The sequence below is a fragment of the Narcine bancroftii genome, chromosome 12 (assembly GCF_036971445.1).
Source record: "Narcine bancroftii isolate sNarBan1 chromosome 12, sNarBan1.hap1, whole genome shotgun sequence".
NCBI classification, from domain to species: domain Eukaryota; kingdom Metazoa; phylum Chordata; class Chondrichthyes; order Torpediniformes; family Narcinidae; genus Narcine; species Narcine bancroftii.
This window is the reverse complement of record NC_091480.1, coordinates 29,076,143-29,095,442: the sequence shown is the minus strand read 5'-3', so window position 1 is coordinate 29,095,442 and position 19,300 is coordinate 29,076,143. Positions and strand designations below refer to the sequence as shown.

General features: G+C 42.6%; 1 protein-coding gene across 5 annotated transcripts in view; it reads left to right on the top strand.

Moving 5' to 3' along the window:
* chtf18 (CTF18, chromosome transmission fidelity factor 18 homolog (S. cerevisiae)) overlaps positions 1-19,300 on the top strand; it is a 91,572-nt gene that overhangs the window by 11,734 nt on the left and 60,538 nt on the right. For all 5 annotated transcript variants that reach the window (XM_069904975.1, XM_069904976.1, XM_069904977.1 and 2 more), the window contains exons 6-13: positions 2,390-2,442; positions 3,360-3,504; positions 4,739-4,960; positions 6,188-6,285; positions 8,072-8,195; positions 10,016-10,152; positions 11,226-11,319; positions 12,445-12,543. In XM_069904975.1, coding sequence (XP_069761076.1) covers positions 2,390-2,442; positions 3,360-3,504; positions 4,739-4,960; positions 6,188-6,285; positions 8,072-8,195; positions 10,016-10,152; positions 11,226-11,319; positions 12,445-12,543 — 972 coding nt within the window. The remainder of the gene's footprint in view (positions 1-2,389; positions 2,443-3,359; positions 3,505-4,738; positions 4,961-6,187; positions 6,286-8,071; positions 8,196-10,015; positions 10,153-11,225; positions 11,320-12,444; positions 12,544-19,300) is intronic.

Here is a 19,300-nt window from a genome sequence, read left to right as displayed (position 1 = left end):
GTACATACACAAACAATGTATGTACACAAAATTCACTTCTGCCTCCCATAAGGCAAACAAAGAACCACCATTACCTGGCACCCCTAACAATGAGGGACACTGTGTGCATGGATTTGCCTCCTGCAGCCTCACAGACTCCTGTTCAATTCATTGGCAACCTGAACTCTAGATTCAAGTGTGGATCTGTAGAACTCGTCGAAAGAACCAAAGACTTGTTGATCCAAACCAAGGCTTTTATTAGCAAAAGACAGGAGCTCTTCACAGTTGGCCGACCAGTCCGGAATGAGCCGACCTGGCTAGGTACACAACCCTTTAAGGCCCAGACAGTAGGCGTGGCTTAGCTCTCAGCCAATCGCTGTAAGCACAGTCTAGATACTGTAACTATATACATTGGTGATAGGTCTGTACTATCACAGGATCAAGAAGCTTTCAGTGCCTGAGGCCCATGGAACACTACAGCACAGAAATGACCTTTGGCCATTCTAGTCTGTGGCGAACCATTTTTTTTTGCCTAGTCCCAATGACCTACAGCCAGTCCATACCCCTCCATACCTTTCCCATCCATGTACCTGTCCTTAAATGTTAAAATTGAGCCCTCATTCACCACCTCAGTTGTCAGCTTGTTCCGCACTCCAACCACTCTGTGCAAAGAAGTTCCTCCTCATGATCCCTCTAAACTTTTTCCCCTTTCACTCTTAACCCATGTACTCTGGTTTGTACCTCATCTGGCCTCAATGGAAAAAGCCTATCTACATTGACGCTGTCCGTCCCTCACATAATTTTAAATACCTTTATCAAATCTCCTATCATTCTTCTACACTCCAGGGAATAAAGTCCGAACCTGTTTAATCTTTCCCTGAGCTCAGTTCCTGAAGACAGGATAATCTAATAAAACCTTCTCTGCCCTCTTTCTATCTTACTGACATCTTTCCTGTAGTTAGGTGACCGAAACTGCATACCTTGCCCCAAATTTGGCCTCACCCATATCTTGTACAACTTCAACATAAAATCCCAACCCTTAATACTTTGATTTTTGAAGGCCAATATGCCAAAAGCTCTCTTTACAACACTTTAGGAGGCCTTATTTCCTTCAGTACCCTCTTGAATGCCAGTTCTGATACCTGGTTCCCATGAACCAGTCTCTAGCAACCTGCAGCCTGGTGTGAATAATTCAACTGCAAGTCTCCAGCAGCCCACAGCCTGCTTGAGTCCTTCAACTGAAAGTTATCAATGACCTACATCACCCAGTACATGCTCAGTTCTCACTGTTACAGTCAGGAAAGAGATTTAGGTACCACAAGACTTGTACCACCAGCTACTACTCTCCACCATCAGAGTCCTCAACAATAAATTTTGGGACATTTAAGGACTCTTTTTCATTTTGTTTTTTTTCTCTCTGTATTGCAGTCAGTTTATTTACATTTCTTTATTTGTATACATGTGTACATTGCGTAGTTTATTTTGCTGCTTCGCCCACAAGAAAAAGCATCAGGGTTGCATGTGATGTTATATGTGTACTCTTGACAATAAATCTCAAAGTAACCGGCAGCCCACAGCCTGTGTGAGTTCGACCGCAAGTCACTAACAGCCTGCGGCCTGTGTGGGTCCTTCCACTGCTGAGTCCATTGCTGGTCTACTTCTGTTGTCACCTTGTAGGGTCGTCTCACAGGCTTCTCTTTCTCAAATATGGTGGGGGAGGGGGCTGGAGGGTGGGTGGCTGGCACGGTGTTCCCCCATTTCTAGTGCCCTGCGCCGATACTGCTTCCCCAGTCTGCAATACCCTCATGGTCTCTTGCCGAGCATCCAGACTGTAGTCAAAGTTTAAATAGCTTTTTCCACACTTGAATTCTTGTACTTTTCTTATTATGAATAAGCAAATGGTTCATGTCTTGTTCTCTGTTCTTTCCCCCTGCCCAGTCCTATCCTAAGATGGCAAGTAATTTTAACCATTTTTACCCCATCATGAAACCCTCCCATCCACCCCCAAATTCACACTTGAATTTACCATGTGTTCTTGCCCATCACTCCGTAATTGTTCTTCCCCAAACTCATTTCCTTTTTCTTTACCTCTTTTATTTTCTCTCTTTCTACTTCATTTTTTTATTTTCTTCTGCTTCCCTGACCTATACCTCCCCCCCCCCCACCCCCTCGCCTTCTCCATCGATAACTGATTTTGATGTAATATATTAAAAGACAATTCAAAGCTTTCTTTCAACTTCTACTTGCTCAAAGGGGTTAAGAATTTGCTGTTTTAATTCGATTTGCTCACATGTTGTTTCTATTTGAATTTTGGGGTTGAACGTGAGAACAGATCCTGAACCGTAGTTGTCAGTCCACACATGATGCTTTATCTTTAAATATTCCCCTGTTGATCTTTGTGTATTTCTAGCATCGTCAAAGGGTGATAGAGGAATCTCAGAGATTGAGTGAGATGCTAAATAGGTAAGTCTAGGCATCTTGACCAAAAATATCTTAAATGTTTGATTTTGTTGGCAGTTTCTGGTGCTCTGATATTTTTTTTAACTCCACACTATTGAACTGGACATTTTTTAATTAAAAAGAGAACTGTGTTTACCTGGGAGCAAATCAGAAACTATTGAAAATTAACACTTAATGGAATGGACAGGATTTGGTGAGAATCTTGTTGACTTGGACAATATTTTGTACTGTTAAGTTCTGAATCTGTACTCTATTGAAGCAATCCCATCCTTCAGGAGAGAAAAATGCAAGGGAATGCAACAAAGCTTTATTCTTTTAACAATGACTGACTTGTGGTTGGCCTGTGAACTTTGGGGTGATTTATGGAATTGGCTATTTCAGTCAATTCTGCCTTCTATGAGGCAAAATGGTCCACTGAACATGTGTCAAATCTTTTAATTATTGCAGAATTTGGACCTGGCTCATTTCATGTGCTAATTTTATTTGGCGAGGCAGATTTTAATGGTTTATCTGTTTTTTTTTCCCCTCCCTTGTTCCAAGTTCATTTTGAACTAAGTTTAAGATGTACCCTCCTGAAGCTATTTATAATTTGCATATGAACACTGGAAAAGAAATAGCAACATATCAGGGAAAAAAGCAATTGGGCAATTGTGTTAATGATAATGCAAAAGCTAGAATCCAGAGCTGCAGTGGAAATGGGTGTTAAACAATGAAGATCTTTGGATTCACTCATCTTTGAAAGAAACTCTGGAGAGAAAGATGATCAGCAGTTTGATTGGCCAATAAAGCTCAGGCCTGAATTTTGGAATGTCCATAAAACAGACTAAAAGTAAATTTAATTTGGAACAAAGCCCTGACTAAGATTGCACACTAAATTGTTGCTTTTATTTTTCTGTTCTCCTGATATTTTATTCTTAAAGCCAGATTGACCGGGAATTTGGTGTGGTTGATGAAGAGGTTGAAATGGCTACAGATGAAGGGGAAGTATGTGATGAATTCCATTCCAGCGCTCTATGGGTAGATAAATTCTGTCCTCGACAATACACAGAGCTACTCAGTGATGATGTAAGTTATGTTTTTGCATGGTCTTAGCCCACCTGCTTGCTCTACTGTAAAGTGATAGTAATTGATCGTATTGAACTCTTAGTTGAGCACTCAATGTATACTGTAAGAGAATGTAAAAATATTGGGGAAAGAGTAGCAATGGATTTGAAATCTGGATTTTGCTAACTAATTGGAGTTGGGATTTGATTCGTGTGACCACATAGATGCAAAGTTCATAAAATGACGCAATGGTTACAGTATAAAAGGAGGCCACTCTCACTCTCTTTCCTTCTCCCGACAGCTAGGCAAATTCTTTATTTTCAGATAGTTTTCCACCTCTCCTCTGAAAATTACAATTGAATCTGTGACCACTGGTAGTAATATGTGCAGAAACTATCGACTGCACCACTGTAAATTTTGAGTCTTTTGGTAAGGTTGACCCATTCAGAGGGCTTTCAGCTGCTGAGCGACATGAAAGAATGGACTAAATATTGGCCTGTGGAAGTGAATGGGCGAGCTGGTGATTGGCAGTCACCAATTTTTACTCACAGTCGCCACGGAATTGGTTCTGGAAGCAGTCTGCAACCTTGATTGGAGTAGGTTGATTTTTGCCTTGCACTTGGGAAAGAAGTTGATAATATTCATGTGTATGTGTTTAAGAAGAGTTGTCTAGAGGTGGATTAAAACAGCATTGGAAAGCTATTGACATTTTCAAAGACTATAGAACAGGGCATCTAAATGCAACGTGAAACCAGTGAAGTTGGTTGCTGTTGTTATGTTGGAAACAACAATGATTTTACACAGAACAGGTCCCACAAATGTCCATGTCACAGTAACGTGATTTGTGTTGGTGATGCTGCTTGAGGCCCGAACATTGGGTAAAATTGCATTGAGAATTGGTGTGAACATGATTGACTGAATAGCTGCCTAAAAATTTGTATCATTCTCTGATTGCTAGGATGGGCTATCAGTTTAAATGAATGAATGCATCTATGTTTAATGTTCGAGCTGTTGACACTCTGTGCCTTGATTTCTGCAGGGTGTGTCATTCAAGATAATAATTTCTAGCTTTGGTTCAGCTGAGTCAAGAGTACTATTCACAGATCCTTGGCTGACTATATCTTCGGTGGAATTTAGTTAAAGGCTATTTTTGCAGCAATCTGCAGCTTGCTTCTTTTCCTTGTATAAATCTGTGGATCCAGTTTTATTAATTTGAGCTTTTCTCTGGGTTATAAGTGCCCTTTTGTCTTTGCAGTATACCAATCGCTGTCTTCTGAAGTGGTTGAAATTGTGGGATACCGTAGTCTTTGGCCGGGAAAGGACTGTGAAGAAAAGCACGCAGGTGATAGAGAAGCATTCGTCTTTGAAACCACCAAAGCAGCAACAACAGCACCAGAACAAATGGAAAAGCAAGATACAGATTACGGAAGAGATTTTGGATGCTGAACTGGACGCACATAACAGGCCAAAGTGCAAGGTAACCGGACACCGAGTACCAAGTGATTTTTTCAAATGTGCGGGGCTGACTTGAGCATTTCTTGAAGTTCCTGTGAAATATACATGAATATTTAAAGTGATTTAGTTGGATTGGTCCATTATCAGAGTCACCTACATGTCCATGGATTTTCCTCCAGCCCTCCCGTAGCCTCTGCAGCCGCACAGACTCCTGTTTGATCCAGCTGGCAAACCTGTGCATCCAGATCCGAACCTCTGATACAAACAAGAAGCTTTCAGCACCTGAGACCTCTTTGGGAGCCCTCTGCACCCTCTCAAATCCCGCTCCCAATACCTGGTTCCCATGAGCCAGGCTCCAGCATCCTGCAGCTTGTACTGGTCCTTTTGTCACTGAGCCCCTTGCTGGTCCATGCCCCGGTCACCTACCCTGGAGGGTAATCTCCCAGACTTTTCCTTCTCAGCTAGAGAGCGGGTGTTCTCCAGCTCTGGTGCCCATCAGTCTGATGATCCTCTGGAGTAGGCAACCCCTCATGTTTTACTGCTGAGCATGGGGACCGCTGTCTTGGGCTCGGACCTCTGTGGTTTTCAAGATGTTTTTGAAAATAAAAGGCCCTTTAACAGACTGTTTAAAGCCCATAGGGAGTGTGGGCAGTAGGACCCTGTGGAGGAGTGCTATGCCTCTGCTCCCCATTCTCCCAGGTCCACACCAGCAGCAGTTTCACCATTTTGATTATGCAGTCATCTGTACTGAAATTTTTAGAAGTTTCAATAAATTGCTGATCTACCTTTGAGAGTGTATCACTAGAAAAATGAGTCTGCTGCTTTCCAAGAATCCAATGTCTGTCACTGCTCAGTGAGACCATAATCATTTGAGTCAGGAGATCGTGGGTAGAATTCCCACTCCAGACACATTCTCACAGGTTCACCAGGGACACCCAAGAGAGTGCAGATGCTGGAATCTGGAGCAAAAAACAATCTGCCAGAGGAACTCAGTGGGTTGAGCAGCGTCAGTGAGAGAAAAAGAATTGTTAATTTTTAAGGCCATCAAGGCAGGTGTCTACTTTGCAGATGTGGTGTTAAAATGGGACATCTATTGTTTCAATTGATGTCAAGATCCAGTGGAGTGATTTAAAGAAGGATTAATTTTCCCAGTGTCTTCACCAATACTTATTGTTCATGTACTTCACTACAAGTCCCTTGTGTGCCAAAAAAAAGTAAGCTTATGTGTCCTGCCTTTACCTGTCTTTAGGTGGCGCTGTTAAGTGGGCCTCCTGGTCTTGGGAAGACAACATTGGCTCATGTCATTGCAAGCCATGCTGGATACAATGCTGTGGAGATGAATGCAAGGTGAGAGTGAAGAATGGTCTTGCAAAAAGAACTCTCATGGTTACACTATTTGTTGTAGAACTTGTGAAGGGCTGGTGATTGCCCCGATTATTCATTATTCCAATCTAATCGTCTCAATCATGGTTAGTGTAACGCTGTTACAGCACCAGCAATCGGGATGGGGGTTCAAATCCAAACACTTGTATGTTCTCCCTGTGTCCGTGTGGATTTCCTCCGGGTGTTCCAGTTTCCTCCCACTGTTAAGAAAAAAAATTTACTGGGGTGAAGGACAATTGGGTGTAATTGGGAAGCACAGGCTCATGAGCCCAGAGAAAGTTATCGTGCTTTATGTTGTGACAGATTATAAATATGATTTTGGGAGATAAATTGGGGCAGGTTTTTTAGTGTAGGTCACATACAAACACTTCAAAACAGACCTCATTCAAAATACTGGAGCTCTGCTCAAGCCAGACAGTCTGGCTGCAAGAACCTTTCCAAGAACTTTGAAGAGTGCCCAAGGAACTTCACTAATGGATTGTTATTTTGAAAAACAACAGATGAAAAAATTTGGAAGAGCAGGTTTGGAGCCGCAGTTTGTCCGGGAATGCTGTTTGCTGTTCTAAGAGGGTCAAGTAGTTTTTTTGCAAGCAGAGAGGGAGTCAAACAGGCTTTTCTGAGAGAGAGATCAGCTTTGCAGTTTTAAAGTCAGCAGCAACAGCTGGGTCTGGAACAGGACAAGCTGGCAAGCTGGTGGAAAAACCCATTTGGAAGACGGGTTGTGAGTGCTTAGTTCAGCCTGGTCAAAGCCCTAGTGGTTCATGCAAGAGGAGAGGACTGGCTGCCTAATGCTTCACTTGAAATAAGGGAAACAAAAAGGAACTCTGTGGTGACCTGAAAGAAAGAGGTCATCATCTGGAAAACCCTGATGGACAAGCTTCTTCGGCAAGATACTGAAGTGGCTGGTTACAAGGAATCAGTTGTGGGTGTCCAGTGAACAACAAATCTCTCTCTGAAAACTGACAAGAACCTTCCTGAGCAGTAACCATTTACCTTTCAAGCACCAAAGCCTGGTGAACTTCATAAATGTTAAATGCTGTGCACAGTATAAGAATTGCCTGCAACCAGTGAACTTGGATGAATGAGAAGTGAGATTGGACTGTGAATCAAAGAACTTTTCTAAATTTATGCACACATTACATACAAGTGTGCTTAGAATTAGAAGGGGGTTAAGTTAGGTTAGTTAAGTTAATAGTGATAAGTGAAAATGTGATTCTGTTTTCATGTTTAAATTAAAAGCAACTTCTGTTTAAGTAACCCTTTGTCTTGGTGAATATCTAATGATGTGTCCTCTCGGCTCGTAACAATGTCTAAATTTAAATTTAAAAAAAATGAATGTGTAGTTCATTCTCTTTCCATATATTGCAAGCACATTCCATATCAAGGCTTGTCTTTGAGTGATAGCAAAAAAAATCAATTAATTTACTGTCTAGTATCTACAGGAGGTACAGTTCTGCCGGCTGAGTGATTATGAGTTCAAAGCTGAGTCAGGACTACCCATTATCTGGGTTACTATGCTAATGCAGCAGTGAAGACCTTTGCAATTCCAAAGGCATTGTCTTATTTCAGATCGTTCTTCTCCGGTGGATCTGGAGGATTATATGGGGTTATGGGAGGGTGAGCAAGAAGTGAAGGACTACAGTCCCTGTGGTCTTCTCTTAGAAGAGAGGAGGCAGCCAAGTTGGGCAGATATCCTGTCAGCTGCTATTTATGTATTGTTATCGAGTATTCCTGTTTAACTCCTATACAGTGATGACCGTAGTTCAGAGATATTCAAAACCAAGATCGAAAGTGCCACCCAAATGAAATCTGTACTCGGAGCCAACGAGAGGCCAAACTGCCTGATCATTGATGAAATTGATGGTGCTCCCACGGTAAGTCCATGTTATAAAGTGGTTAAATCAGGTTGGAGCCGATTTGGAGCATTTGAATACCATAGAGACGATATAAATGCAAACCTGGAATTGCAACCCAGGAAAGTCCCAGGAAAGATCAATAGAATATTTATTTTTAAACATTTTGCCTTGTTAAGTGTGAACTAGGTTTTTACCAGAATACTTTCAACATCTGTATCTAATGTTGCCTCCCAGTTTGACAATCTGTGCCTGCAAGGACTATTATCCAAAATAGTCAGGCTTTGCTGTTTCTCATTTCTGTTTGTGTACTTCATGAAAAGAATTTAATTGTCTATAAACAGCGCAGTGTTTTAATAGAGCTATATTAAAAGGGAATAAAATGATTCTTGGGCCACTATGTTTTTTATTGTTCTATTCCAGGGTTTTAAGAAAACTTCAAATGCTTGAAATCTGAAGAATCTGGAATCTGAAAAGATGCAAGCTAATCTTTTGGTTTAAAATGAGGAATTAGTGAGGATTTTGGATGAATCAGCACTAAATAAAAAAGATAAAAAGAGCAGGTGGCGAGTTAAAGGTGTTGAAAGGCTCTCAAACTGCTGCCAATGTTAGACGATGCTGGAAGTAGCAGACTGCCATTTTAAATAAAGACTGTCAAATATGCATACTCCGTGAACTGGAACTCTTTCAGATACTGCTGTCTTTGGGCTTACTTGTACCAAGTGCTGTACAGCTTAACTGGTGAAAGCTGCAGATGAAGGCACAGAAAGCCTATTTACATGGATGTGCAAATGACTTGAGAGCACCAGCAATAATTTTCCAGAAAATGTGTCTAAAGGCAAACCATTGGGTTTTATAATTGACATAGACTCCAAAGTCAATGCAAATCAGAAAGCTCTATACAAGCAACATGCAAAAGTTTTCTTCCACCTATGTTTGCATTTAATGTCATTATCATAAAACCACTGAAGCAGGCTTCAACAGCTGCCCACTCAAGTCTGCCCCACCCTTCATGATGTTCTAGTTCTCAAATCCCTAAATTTCAGATCTAGTTTTTTTTTTAAACTGTATCCTCTTTAAATATCCCCTAGAACCCTCCAGAGCATTGAATCCCAGACTTTACATCTTCTGTGAGGTTCCCACACACCTCAGTTTTAAATGACTGTCTCAATCTTTCGAGCACCCTAATCCTTTAACTCTGTCTCCACATTTGTAATTCTCCCACCAGCAAAACATCTGTTACGCCCCTGCAGGGGTAGGTACACTTCAATCAAAACACCCTTCGTTCCTCTAAACTTCAGCGAATATAGATCATCACTTAGTCCCTTCTTCATCTTCATCATGGGGGTCACCACGGGCAAGAAGCTCAGGCGGACCAGCCATGCAATGGCTATGAGTGCAGGTCAGAAGCTGGATAATTTGTGGTGAGGGACTCCACTCCTGACATCATCAAGGTCTGTTGCAGTTGCTCATAAAGGCTACGTCAAAGGCACCTGCCATAACTTGCATAAGCAAGATGGACAGCTGCAGCAGAGCACAACGCTGCCTCTATGTTCTCCTCGAGTCACGACTTGGAAACATGACGTGATTCCCTTTTCATCACTGGACTCTCTTACAATGCCATTGTGGAAGTATCTCATCAGAATGTCTGCAGCAGATCAAAAAAATCTGACTTGCCGTCTCCTTCCAAGAACAGTTCGACTTTGGCAATGAACTTGGCCTTATCTGTGATCACCTTGCTTAGTGTCAGAGCTGAACTAACTGCGACCTCCAACTGTTCCAGATCTCCTGGCTGGGTGCTTTGGAGCTGGATTTGAGTTGATTCCTTTTTTTTTTGACAGGCTGCAATAAATACACTCTTAAACCTTATCAATCGTAAAGATGGGAAGGAAGTCGAGGCGTTAGCAGGTGCTGGAATGAAGAAGAAAAAAGAGGGAGGAATTTTACGAAGGCCAATCATCTGTATCTGCAATGACCAGTTAGTATTGTTTTCTGGCATTACAGTATGGAAAATTTGTTCAAGCTTTTAGACATTTCATTTGTTTGGTAACCTTTTCTGCAAAATTTGGCCTTGCATTTTGGAAATGGGATTAGTGGGCAAGACGATACAACTCACAGTATGAGGTGCATGTGGTTGTAGTGTATAGATGTGTGGGTGTGATTGTCGTGTGAGGTGGTACAGTTGCCAAGGATGTTTGTAATCATTGCGTGAGTGTGAATAATGTGGATTTGATCAGAGGGCAAGCCACTGCAGCATTTTTCTACATGTGTTCACCAACTTGTAGTTAATGGTGGAGCAAATTCCCTTCCCTCTCCCTTCAGAGAGCTATCCCCTCCCCTAATCACTTCAGTTTTTCTCTCTTATACCTCTCCCCCATATCCATCAATGGCATCTTGCCCCTTGTCCTGTTCTTCTCCTCTTGCACTTGTCCTCATTCCTTGACAAAGGGTTCAGACCCGAAACATTGGTTACCCTTTTCATCCCATAGTTGCTGCGTGACCTGCTGAGTTTCTCCACTACTTGTATATTGCCTTAATATCCCAGCATCTGCAGATTTTCCTGTTTAAATCTCAGGAGTCAAAGTTTTGCACAAGTCTCACGTGTATGACTTCAACAAAATCTTGATTAATGTTCCAGCTAGTACTAAGTGAATGCTATCCCATTGCTGATGTTGTTTTGCTTTCGAGACATTGAGAGGAGTTCCAATCTACCACTTGAAAGATACAAAAGATTGTGCAGCATTGATTGATCATGTCTGGTGAAACTCTACAGTGGTTTGTTCTATCGTGATTCCTCTGGTCGCGGCAATAAAGCACGTTGCTATCTTCTTGTGTGAGCTTGCTTTGTGCCAATTATCTGCTGCGCAACCTTTGTGCCTATTCCACTGCCTATGAAGTGCTCTGGACAATTTTGTTACAAAAATCAAGGCTGCAAGTTTTTTTTTCCTTTTTTGTAGATTCAGATCGCAGTTTTTGCACTTTTTTAATAAGATGGGGCTTTGCACCCGCACTGGTCAGAATGATGAATTATCTCACTTGCTTTGTGGACAGGTATGTGCCATCTCTGAGACAGCTGCGGCAGCAGGCCTTCTCCTTGGTCTTCCCTCCCACTCTCCCGTCCAGGCTCGTTCAAAGGCTGCATGAGGTTGGTACAAAGTTGGGAAAACCATCTCACTGGAAACGTCAGGTTCACTCTTACCTGGCATTTAAGGATGGATAAAAGAAATGGGTTCGTGTTAAGTTGTAGCATTGCTCTTTTTGTTTGTTTCTCTCTGAGAATTGATATAATTTGGTTGGATGGATTAAAATTGAATTGATTAATTTTTTTTGTCTCCCCATGATTGGTGGGGCATGGGTCAGAAACCTTAACTGATCTCACCAAACATTGACCTGGTATTTGTGGGGTGTTAGGCAAAGATGGCTCCAGGGGATATCTTGCCAAATTTAACAACATGTCTTTTCTTATTAAAAAAAAATGTTATTTTTTTCCAAAATCAGAGAAGCAATAAGGCTGCAGCTGCTGAGCAGACTTCGAGAATGGGGCGATGGGATAGAATCAGAACAGGCAATTGATGTAGATTGTGGTTTGAGAAGGTTGAAGTGACTGTGGGGAGAGTGAGGTGGCTGTGCCATTCAAGAGGTGGTATGTTCTCTGGCCCAGGAGTGCTGGAGAAAACTGTAAACTTGCATCTGCTTCCATTCAGCTGCTGGATGTCCTGAGCTCAGGGATATCCTGGCTGCTATCCATTAAGATCGAAACTGCTGCTAGACAATTTCAGGTTTGAGCCTGTGTGCTGCTATGAAACAGATAATGGGGAGTGGGCAGTCTGCATTTTATCATTTGTGATTTTAAGTAAAAAGATTGATTTTTTTAAAAAATGCAAATGAAAAGTACAAGAAGTTTTGAACTGGGACCCTTCACCTCACTTGAACCCATTCTCCGTCGTTTGTATATCTGCTTCTTTCGGAATTATTCTGCATAGATGCAGTTTTGCAAGAAGATGGATTCCCAGAAGTAATCCAATTCTAATTTGATTTCACCAAGAGATACCTTCTCTACAGCAATAATGATTTGTTCCTCCCTGCTTTTCCTGTTCCCACCAAGGAGCCTCTAGTCATAGTATTCCATTCACCAACCGTATAGCATTGGGTCCTATGAGGTGTAATGTTTTTTACCATTTGAAAGATTAAGCAAATGTATTTTGATGTTCAGAGTTTGTCTTTTATTTTGAGATAAATTACATTTATTTTACACTCTGCCCTTTGATAGATTGCCACTAAAAAAGGAATAAAGGTAGACCTGGGAATTCTTATGAGTCTGTGTGACAAAGCTGAAAATGATATCCGTTCATGTGTGAACACATTACAGGTATGACGCTAAACAAGCATTGTAATTGGATAGCAGAATTTATTTTGTCAGAGTGTAGTCATTCACAGAATTCATGACCTGTCTGATTATGTAATTGTGGTTGTGTTTTCTGGTTAAATGTTGACATTAATAGATTGCCATCCAAGGCATTAATGGAACATTATCATTTTGCCCAATCAGTTACACTATGTTAACTGATGTTAGTTAAAAATCTCAGTTTGCTGACTTGCATTTTCCCATGTCTATGTTAAAATGTTTTGTTTTAATTGTAGTAAACATGAAAAATATCCTGTGTCCCAGAATTATAAGAATGAAAATTAAGATGCAGTTATTACTGTTCTTTGGTGTGTCCATTTTGTCATTGTGCAAATGCATGAGCATGTGTGTAAAAGCTCAGGAATCACACAGCATCTGTGCAAAGAGAAACAATGGAGTGAAATACCAAAGTCTGCAGATGGTGTCATTGTAGTAAAAATATACCAAAATGCTGGAGGAACTCAGCCGGTCTTTCAGCGTCCATAAAAAGCAAATCTATATTGCTGACATTTTGGGCCTGAGCCTTTCTTCAAGGAATAATCAGAAATCACTGGTTCAAGTCTGCGATCCTTTGTTAGAAAAGACCAGGCTAATGTTCAGTCGGATAGAAGGGAGGGGAGGATGTGTAGAACAAAAGGAGAGTCTGTGATGGGGTGGTTGGAAATGGCTGATGACAGCAGGTACCTGTGCTTGTTAATAATGTTGTGCACCTATCCAGCAGGCCAGACTTCTAAAGTAGAACAAGAAAACCTGACCCAGTGATTATTTTTAAAAATGTGACTGAAAATAGAAAATGTTGATAATACTAAGCAAGTCAGGCAGCATCAATGGAAAGAGAAATCGTTAATGCATCAAATGAGGGATCCTTCATCAGACCTGAGAATGAAAGAAACCAGCGAGCAGTGAAGATAGGGGAGGGCAGTGGGTGGAACAAACCAGCCAGTCCAGCGAGCAGTGAAGATGGGGGAGGGCAGTGGGTGGAACAAACCAGCCAGTCCAGCTAGCAATGACGATAGGGGAGGGCAGTGGGTGGAACAAAGTGAAGCTCTCTGATGGAGTGCAGTTATGTGGAGGGTGGGATCTAATCAAGTTTCTATAGCTGAGTAATTTGTTGCTTGTGTGCTTCTAGCATGCTGGTTCATGTCCAGTTTTCCCAAATGAGAGAGGCCAGTAAAAAAACAAGCTTTATTCCATGCATTGCTATGTGCAAGCTTAGGACCTCATTCTGCAACAATACTAGGTCATTCAGGATCAAAGCTATCTTGGTCCTCAGTTCCATTTCATTCTGCACCATATTGTGCTACAAACATTTTTTTTCTCTGTCAAAGATGATAAAATTTGACATCTCTTAAATTCTAATGCCCCTCCTGATCCTATCCCTTACATCTCCCCCTAATTCCATCTTTCCTCTGAATTCCAACCCCTGTAGTGTTTGTCACCATCTTCTCTGATCTTCTCCTCTCTGATCCAAAACAGTGCATGGTGCCATCCCCAGGATATCCCCATCGTTATAAATGCTGAGACCAACTGAGTGTGGAACTCCTGCCTCCATATCCATGGCTGTTTCTATAGGCAGGAGTCCTTGTCTCTGCTGCGGTCCCTTTCTCCCATCTACAGAATTTTTCTGGGATCCCTCTCCCTGGCCACATATCATCTACCATCTGTACACTGCTAACTGCTGATTGGACATTGACTGCCTTGCACTCCTCTCACCCTTACCTACTGTACTCCTTTGACTAAGAACCAACCTGGATGTTATTATCAAATCTGCTGATAAGAATAGTTTAGTTGCAACTTATCTTTCAGAGCCAAAATGCAAGCTTATAGATAAGTCCCCATATAATGAACCCCCACCCCCACCAAACCATTGAATATCAGGCCATTGTCTCCCACACAGAGACAGTTCCTCATGAGATCTTCCCACCACAGTGTCACATTTGTGGCCCGAAATTCATTATCATGACACACAGATCTTCCCAACCTTGTAATGCCCTGGTTCTGCACTACCCACATCTGCCTGGGATTCTCCAGCCTACCGTTGCCCCACTGTTCTTCTTGTTACCATGATTCCATTATGGTCTCTTCCCTTTCCATGTATCGGTGACAGTTTTTCTCGCATTCTGGGCTGTCTGCGGGCCCTCTGCTTCCTTGAATAGAGATCCAACCAGTTCCCTTCCACCAATGCACTGGTTTGCCTTCCTGAACTTGTCATGATATAATCCAATTTCTCCTCCCACTCCAGTAGCTCAGTGGCGAGAGCATTGGTTGCAAGTTTGATCCTCGCTGGGGCCTCATTTCTGTGAGGAGAGCTTGTTCAAAGTGTCTTACTTACAGTAGACAAAGTTAAAGAATTTTATGTATGTTACATTCTAAATGTCGTATTACATGACAATAATAGAATCTTTACCTTTACTTCCCCAGATCCCAGATGAGCCTTTGCTCAGACCCATTTCAACTCTTCCCCCCCCCAACCCCCCACCCCAAGTCCCTTAATGACTGCAGTATTGTACATGTACACTTTCACTCAGGATAAGAAGTGGAAGCTTGGCAAGTTGAATTGATTAGTTCACTGCTAGGTCTGAAGAAAAGGACTCTGATCTGCACTTATGGGGCAGTGTTGTGGTATTATTGAAATGCACTTTGGTTCCTTCTTGGGCACTTGAAGGTTTTCAAATAGAGTGGTAGAGAAAACAATCATCTTTCTTCTAGTTGCATTGGACAAGCTCATATGTATGTGCCAATCTCTACACAAGCTGATATGCCTTGGCGGGATGGTTTATTCTTGATGTTCTGAGAATTCTTTTCATTTAAGAGGAATGCAGATGAAGAAGGTACTTTGGTCGATATGCAGTATTTTAATTTTTCCAGAAAGCTGGTCCACTGGATCCTTCTGATCAATTCCATTGAATGTTCTGAACAGTCCAATTATGTGGCCTGATCTTCTTTTGTGGTGCCTATTTGGTTGATTAATGGACCCACTTCTCTGCGGTCCCTTTTCTAATTTCGGATTTGACATTTTCCTGGTTAATAAGTGGTGCAATTTGCAAAAGCTAGGGTGGTTTCATTCATTATTTGATTCTCGAATAACAGCTGTGCCTACCACTGCAGTATTGGAAGCCCTGCAACAAGCAGAGGAAGTATTCTTCATTGATTTGTGCATCAGATTAATATTTTAAAAAGCAAATGATAAGTGCTGAGCATAAATCCTGTCTTTGAGGATCGAAACGTTGGGGCTAGGCACTTTGGGCAAGCTTTGTCTATGATTCTGTAAATGAGCAATGAAATCAATGTTGTGGAAAGCAGATAGTTTTACTGAATTTCAGTTGCTGCTTGGAGTCTGGGACTCCAGTTGTGAATCCCCAGTTCCCAATTCTTTAATTGCAACCATTTTCTTCAGAATGTGCTCCTGTCAATTGTCAGATTGTTGATGTGGGTATAAACAACTTGCTTTTTATAAAGGAATGGAAAAAGAAATGCTGAAAATTTAATGAACAAGAGTCCTAATGAAGGATCATAAACCTTAAACTCTGTTTTTCTCCCTCCATAGGCCCTATCTGATCACCAGCATTAAAATTTTATAAGCAAATCTTTACAAACAAGTTATACGATGATAGTTGTACAGTGTAGAAGTGGGCCCTTGACCCACTCTGTCCATATTATCAGCTTTGTCCATATACACTAGTCCCATTTGCCCACACTGGGGTCTTGTTCTTTTAGGACTTGCCTATTTAAGTGTGTGTCATAAATGTAGGATTTGTATCTGATTCCTTCCTCTGGCAGATGTTCCAGATATCAGTAAATTAGTTTTTTTTTAATTAAAAATGCCCTCCAAATCCTTTTTTTTTAAAATAAAACTAATTCCTCTTGATTTTAATACTACTACATTGGGAAGTTCTTCAACATCATTGAACACAAAAGATCTGTTAGATTTTTTATATTGCCTCTTGAAGTGGAGAGAATTCTTAAGTTTGGGGACTGAAAACCTCAAAATGGCCTATGAGGAACAATGAAAATCAGGGGCTTGTAAGAGGGCTAAACTGGAGGAATTGAGAAATCTCAGAGCATGGAGCACATTGCAGGGATTGGGGTGGGGGTGGGGGAGGGGTGGCATATAATTTTGAAGATGAGCATGTGAGTGAGTGTTGGCTATTTTCAGTCCAGAAGCCAGTTCAACTCAGTGAATGAATGATGGGAGATTTCCTGTATCTCTTGGTGTGTTTCATTCTTCTTTGGCTTGGCTTCGCGGACGAAGATTTATGGAGGGGGTAAAAAGTCCACGTCAGCTGCAGGCTCGTTTGTGGCTGACCAGTCCGATGCGGGACAGGCAGACACGATTGCAGCGGTTGCAAGGGAAAATTGGTTGGTTGGGGTTGGGTGTTGGGTTTTTCCTCCTTTGCCTTTTGTCAGTGAGGTGGGCTCTGCGGTCTTCTTCAAAGGAGGCTGCTGCCCGCCAAACTGTGAGGCGCCAAGATGCACGGTTTGAGGCGTTATCAGCCCACTGGCGGTGGTCAATGTGGCAGGCACCAAGAGATTTCTTTAGGCAGTCCTTGTACCTTTTCTTTGGTGCACCTCTGTCACGGTGGCCAGTGGAGAGCTCGCCATATAATACGATCTTGGGAAGGCGATGGTCCTCCATTCTGGAGACGTGACCCATCCAGCGCAGCTGGATCTTCAGCAGCGTGGACTCGATGCTGTCGACCTCTGCCATCTCGAGTACCTCGACGTTAGGGGTGTGAGCGCTCCAATGGATGTTGAGGATGGAGCGGAGACAACGCTGGTGGAAGCGTTCTAGGAGCCGTAGGTGGTGCCGGTAGAGGACCCATGATTCGGAGCCGAACAGGAGTGTGGGTATGACAACGGCTCTGTATACGCTTATCTTTGTGAGGTTTTTCAGTTGGTTGTTTTTCCAGACTCTTTTGTGTAGTCTTCCAAAGGCGCTATTTGCCTTGGCGAGTCTGTTGTCTATCTCATTGTCGATCCTTGCATCTGATGAAATGGTGCAGCCGAGATAGGTAAACTGGTTGACCGTTTTGAGTTTTGTGTGCCCGATGGAGATGTGGGGGGGCTGGTAGTCATGGTGGGGAGCTGGCTGATGGAGGACCTCAGTTTTCTTCAGGCTGACTTCCAGGCCAAACATTTTGGCAGTTTCCGCAAAGCAGGACGTCAAGCGCTGAAGAGCTGGCTCTGAATGGGCAACTAAAGCGGCATCATCTGCAAAGAGTAGTTCACGGACAAGTTTCTCTTGTGTCTTGGTGTGAGCTTGCAGGCGCCTCAGATTGAAGAGACTGCCATCCGTGCGGTACCGGATGTAAACAGCGTCTTCATTGTTGGGGTCTTTCATGGCTTGGTTCAGCATCATGCTGAAGAAGATTGAAAAGAGGGTTGGTGCGAGAACACAGCCTTGCTTCACGCCATTGTTAATGGAGAAGGGTTCAGAGAGCTCATTGCTGTATCTGACCCGACCTTGTTGGTTTTCGTGCAGTTGGATAATCATGTTGAGGAACTTTGGGGGACATCCGATGCGCTCTAGTATTTGCCAAAGCCCTTTCCTGCTCACGGTGTCGAAGGCTTTGGTGAGGTCAACAAAGGTGATGTAGAGTCCTTTGTTTTGTTCTCTACACTTTTCTTGGAGCTGTCTGAGGGCAAAGACCATGTCAGTGGTTCCTCTGTTAGCGCGAAAGCCGCACTGTGATTCTGGGAGAATATTCTCAGCGACACTAGGTATTATTCTATTTAGTAGAATCCTAGCGAAGATTTTGCCTGCAATGGAGAGCAACGTGATTCCCCTGTAGTTTGAGCAGTCTGATTTCTCGCCTTTGTTTTTGTACAGGGTGATGACACTCAGTTTTATACATCTTCAGTTTGTTTTGGCGGGGAGTTACTAATGTCACCCTTAGTTGTATTATAGCAGCTGGTTAGTACAATGCTCTTACAAAGCCAGCAACCCGGGTTCAAATCTTCTGCTGTCTACAAGGAGTTTGTACATACTCCTCATTTCTGAGTGGGTGTCCTCCAGATGCTCCAGTTTCCTCCCTCTTTCATAATGTACGGAGTTTGTAGGTTAATTGGAGTATTTGGCATTGTGGGCTGGAAGGACCTGTTACCATTGTGGGCTGGAAGGACCTGTTACCATTGTGGGCTGGAAGGACCTGTTACCATTGTGGGCTGGAAGGACCTGTTACCATTGTGGGCTGGAAGGACCTGTTACCATTGTGGGCTGGAAGGACCTGTTACCATTGTGGGCTGAAAGGACCTGTTACCATTGTGGGCTGGAAGGACCTGTTACCATTGTGGGCTGGAAGGACCTGTTACCATTGTGGGCTGGAAGGACCTGTTACCATTGTGGGCTGGAAGGACCTGTTACCATTGTGGGCTGGAAGGGCCTGTTACCATTGTGGGCTGGAAGGGCCTGTTACCATTGTGGGCTGGAAGGGCCTGTTACCGTTGTGGGCTGGAAGGGCCTGTTACCGTTGTGGGCTGGAAGGGCCTGTTACCGTTGTGGGCTGGAAGGGCCTGTTACCATTATGGCCTGGAAGGGCCTGTTACTTTGCTGTGCTTCTAAATTTAAAATTTTTAAGCTGTTTAAATGGTCTCCTTCCCAAAATAAACTGAAATTCCTGTAAATAACATTATAAATCCATTTGCCCAGATTAATTTCCACCTCTAATTTATAACAGGACAGAGGGAGACTTTTGAGTCTGCGCAGCCTGTTACTGGAGCA